The sequence below is a fragment of the Atta colombica genome, unplaced genomic scaffold (assembly GCF_001594045.1).
Source record: "Atta colombica isolate Treedump-2 unplaced genomic scaffold, Acol1.0 scaffold83, whole genome shotgun sequence".
Classification (NCBI taxonomy): domain Eukaryota; kingdom Metazoa; phylum Arthropoda; class Insecta; order Hymenoptera; family Formicidae; genus Atta; species Atta colombica.
Window position 1 is genome coordinate 2104850 of NW_017259576.1, and position 5221 is coordinate 2110070.

The window sequence follows — 5221 nt, forward strand, 5'->3', positions numbered from 1 at the left end:
AAGCGGAAATTATAACTGTCGTCTTCCTTCAAAATGAAGCAATAACAACATATTGATACAGGATATAAAATGATCGTGATTTTATTTATCTTCAGCATGATTCATTCTGTATTCGTCAAATCTTATTAATAGCTTTGCTGCCTATATTTGAATTGAAAAAGTTCATCGTTTAAACATATCTTTCTGTTAAACTATGCAAGATACTAATGAGAAAATATATATTAGATATTTTTAAAGAATCTTTTTTAAAAACTAATAAATCTTACGTTTAACACATGATTTGTCTAACGAGTTTTATTATATCTATGTTTTACTGTTATGGTGAAATTTTTATTATTGTAAGCATATAATACAATAATAAAATATTATGTAATGTGATTCAATAAGCTTAATATCCATGAAAATGTATTAAATTGCACATTTTTTTATTTTACATTGTTATTTAGTTATTTATTTGATTCAAAATTGTATATTATATAACTTTATTTTTTACAAATATCTTTTTACAAAATTAAAAAATTTTGATAATACAATCAACACGTTAACTGTAAAAAAAAAATAGTTCAGTACAAATCAAATAAGAGAAAGAATCCTATTTTCGGTTAGAGCGGATCTTAGTACTTAACATTTATATGCTATATTTTTTAGTTTTATAAATTGCGCGCCGATTTGATTTGTTAGATTGGAAACGGAATCACAGCTAAAATATTAACGTCACAAATTGAATTAATGTTAAGATACTTACGCACTCTACTTTGTAATCTCATCCAATTGATGGGTTTAATATAAGTCTTAAAATTATGTCGAATTCCATTATTATATACATTATTTTATTTTTGTTTTAGCTGATATATTCGACGAAGTAGAAGAACAAATCAAGAAATATGCTGGTCTACAAGCGAATTGCTTAGGCGGTGGAAAAATTGAGCACGATCCCGACGAAAAGATCATCAGAGTTTATGGATCTTCGCAAGTAAGTCTTGGAATTTAGTATGAAATTTATCGGAATATTTATTATTTGATCAATTTCGAACATCCTTGATTTAACCGACATAAAAATATTTTATTTTTTACGTTTTTGTTCAAATAAAAATAACGGATTTCTTCTAGTAAGTATAGTATTTCATCTATTTCCGTCTATTTATTACAAAATAATAACTGTTTGATTTTCCGATTGTGATTTTGTATATTCTGTATTTTCTACTTATTTTTTACTATTCACTGTGGTATATTGTGCGCTACATATATATTTCATTTATTTTCCAATGTAAAGATCTTTTGTTAATCGAAATTATGTTCGTACTTCTATTTAAATAAAATTGACAATTGGTTGACATGAATGTCTAAAGTGAACCGTGATATATTCCTAATATCAGTTAGTGGCTTGAAATGTGGATAGAGGAATATCTATGATTAACAGCGCATAAACATTTTCACCCCCCCATGCTGTTGCTCGTTACGAGCTTTACGCCCACGTTCAGTCATCATACGTCGAACTTTAGCAGATTAAATTCGTTTGACCGATAGAATTGGTGCAATCTGACGCAAATATAATCAAATAGGAACTTACGTGCGTTTTATCAGTTGAATTGTACGTGTAAAATAGAAATTTCCTTCAGTGGAGTGTACTTCTTATATATTCCCAATATTACCAAAATTATATTACCATAAACACAATAGTTGAAAGAATAGGAAAAGAATTTAAACGAAACGCACGTTGACATTAATAAAATTGATTCTTTTTTAAATTCAACACTCAAATTTTCTCGGAAGTGTATGTAGTACATATTTCGAACATTTTTTCACGTTGAACACGATAGAGTTTATGTAGCATATTTATATTTTGAATAAATTAAGGTGAAATAAATGAAAAATGATCATTTTTAACATTTTTTTACAACAGAATAAAAGTTTGTTTCTTAATAAATGGTACCTAAAAGCTTTTTAATTTGAGAGCTTTCAAATGAATTTTAGTTTACGATTGCGCGACTTATTTTCATCAAATTATGATTGTTTAAATTTTAGACTTTTTATATCATTATTACACAATTCAAAAAATTACTTTTTTTCTCTGAAAGTACAATAATATATATCTTGAAAACTTTTTCACACTCAACACGAGTCGTTAGAATTTGTGTAACATGTCAGGATTTTTAGTAAAAATTGAGGTACAATATTAAATTGATTGTCGCTCCATTTCATACGATATCGTGTTTAGCGTGAAAAAAAATCTTTAAAATAATCACACTTTGGAGAGAGAAAATAGTTGATTTTTTACAGTGTAATTAATAAATCAATATTAAGACAGAATATTTCATATTCAACAACAAAAATTTTATTTCGTTGCGAAACGCTTTCTAGCGTACAAATAAACCTTGAAGCTGCAGGTCGATCGACCTCCAAGCGTAAAATTGCAATTGCATTTACGTAAACTTGGAAATGTCCGTCGACTTCCGTAACGCAGTTGGATTTTATTAAGCTATATTATGCTACATTTACGATCGTAGGGCTTTCGCATAAATAAGATAATTATTACGAGTGTGTTGCAAAAATTCGGACGGTGTCATAAGTTTTTATTGTCACACGATATCATTTAATTTTATGACATGCTAAACGCGCAATACATTAGATCAAGCATTGTGTTTTTTAATTACAAAACTTTTTTTATGCTTTTATTTAAAGTAATATTTTTTTTCTTTTAATTTCTTTTTTTTTCTTATATAATTTTATATAATACCATATTATTATATCGATAATTATCATAAGCCGTCTTGTATTAATCTGAATATTTGTTTTATTTATTTATAATATAAAAAGAGTAGATAGTTTATTTTAATTAAAATACATTGCTTTAACTCTGCTATCTCTTGAAATTCTTTCGACATCTTGACGTCAGGGTTACTGCTAGTAACCTTTCTCAATGTAAATTTTAATCATACTGCGTTGAGTTTATTACATAAAGAGTTGTATAACTTCAATTTGGCTACAAGTTGCAATTTGTAAGGACGAAAATAAGGACGCTATCAGACCGTTATCTTTAGTAAATAAATTTAAGTATAAGAAGTATGATAGATATAGCGAAGTTTCATAAAATATGATATGAACGCCTCAACAGGCTGCATATTCATCCTATTTCAGAGAAAATATCTTAGTAATATATAGACATTATAAGGAATGAACAAGCCAATATATCTTAAAGCAGCGGAAGCATTTTGAATTATTTATTCGAGAATTTAAATTGAATTTTGCAATCCATTCTGGAAGACGGATAATTCATATTACAAGAGCTTTACGAGAAATTAAGATTGACAAGAAAATATTTTTTAAAACGCAAGATTTAAGAAAAAGATTCGAGTGTGTATATTAAAAAACTAAAGAGTCGAATAGAAGGAAAGGATATTAGTTATAGATTTAAAGAAGGTCGCCCTCTTTAAATCTAACAACGCCCGGGGGAGAATAATTTTAACATCATCCTTGATGCTCTGTTTTCGTATCGCTAATTACAAGCAACGGGGGCGTATTTTGTCTACTTCTGTCTTCTTAAAGATTATTCCTGATCCCATGAGAATATGATTTAATACCGTAAAATTTACGCGAAGAGTAACGATATTATGTATGGAAAAATTAAAAAATATCAAGTTATTTTATTAATATTTATAATAACTGTGAGATTCTTCTATAACATTAAAAACTATAAAATATTTTATGTAATTCTCTCTCTCTCTCTCTCTCTCTCTCTCTCTCTCTCTCTCTTTCTCTCTCTCTCTTTGATACTTGCTATAGATCAATTAGAAACACGCGACGTTTCAAATTAATATTAACTCTTCGCCAGCCAGTTGAACTTTAAAAGCGTAATCAATATTTTGATTATGAATTATGATAGAATACAAATTACACCTATAAAAAAATCTGCATTGAAGCTCAAAGATCTAGGTTGTTGATGGAAGATGCGAGATTTCACATGACCGTAGATATAAATAGAGGATTAATTCAATATTATATTATTATTGGGCGCATTCAAATCGACAAAGCGGCTAGTTTGCTTACCAAGCAAATGAATATGATTGGTTGTCACTTATAGATTCAATCAAGCACATTCAATCACTTGCCAAGCAGGCTAGCAGCTTTGCTCAGCTTGAATGTGCCGATTAATACTAAATTGCGATTCAATATTAGTACATTATTATAAAAACAAATAATATAATTATTATAAAGAAATCCATTAAATTATTCATTTGTGTTATTTGGTGCATTTATAATGTTTTTCTTTCAACCTCGGAACTTTTTACTGATTTGAAAGTCTTTTTTTACTAGCACTCGCATTTAGCTTTCTTTAAAATACAACATACTTCAATTTATCATCACAATTTTATCTAACAGTTTATCTAGAAGTTTAATTTCCACCTTCTTTATTTTTTTTTTATTTCCTTTTCCTTTCGCGCATTGCTGCAATCAACGTGACAGCTGTGACGATGTCATTAAAATTGAATAAAACGAAGTCTACAATTGCTACCAGTCGTAACAATTGCTGCCAATTAATTCATTATGCTGGCGAATATGTTAATTGAGCATGATAAAAAGACTTAAATTTTGTCATGTAACGGTCATGACATTATTGTACATTTATTTTTGGAAGATGTAATAGACAGTTAATCATTTTTGACTAATTTGGTTTATAGGGTTATGGCAAAGCAGATCATCAAGTGTCGATTGAGTTATTGAAGAAAAAATATCCTGACTACAATATCACGTGCGACGAAGTTTACTAATCAAGAAATAAATACATGATGGCGCGATATACTATCATGCCTTTTAACTTAACAAGTATAAAGAATTGAATATTGCTTTGTACATTTAATACATTATTTAATTACTAATACAGTTACTAATAAAATATATGTACGTATCGGAATGAAATTAGATATGTCTTAATTATTAAACATTCTAACTGTCTATTTGTTTTATGGAATGTCGCATAAAATATAAGTAAATTAAATAATTTTAAAATTAAACAAGGCTATTTGTTTATATTTTTTTCTAAAATTTCTTCTTTCTGTTTTATGGAATATTATATGTATTGTATAACAAAAATACATAAATTAAGTAATTAAAGGAAATTTTCATTCATTTATTTCTATTCATTTATTTTTTTTTTACATCCCTCTCGGAAATTTCTGTACGAATTTTTATTAATATAACTTAATTAATATATATAATATAT

The 5221-nt window shown here is 27.5% G+C and overlaps 1 protein-coding gene across 1 annotated transcript in view; it reads left to right on the top strand.

Moving 5' to 3' along the window:
* Positions 1-5221, top strand: part of LOC108692846 — a 27262-nt gene that overhangs the window by 13631 nt on the left and 8410 nt on the right. Inside the window, 3 exon segments of the mRNA XM_018201351.1 lie at positions 846-973; positions 4680-4758; positions 4877-4899. Of these exon segments, the coding sequence (XP_018056840.1) occupies positions 846-973; positions 4680-4758; positions 4877-4899 (230 nt within the window).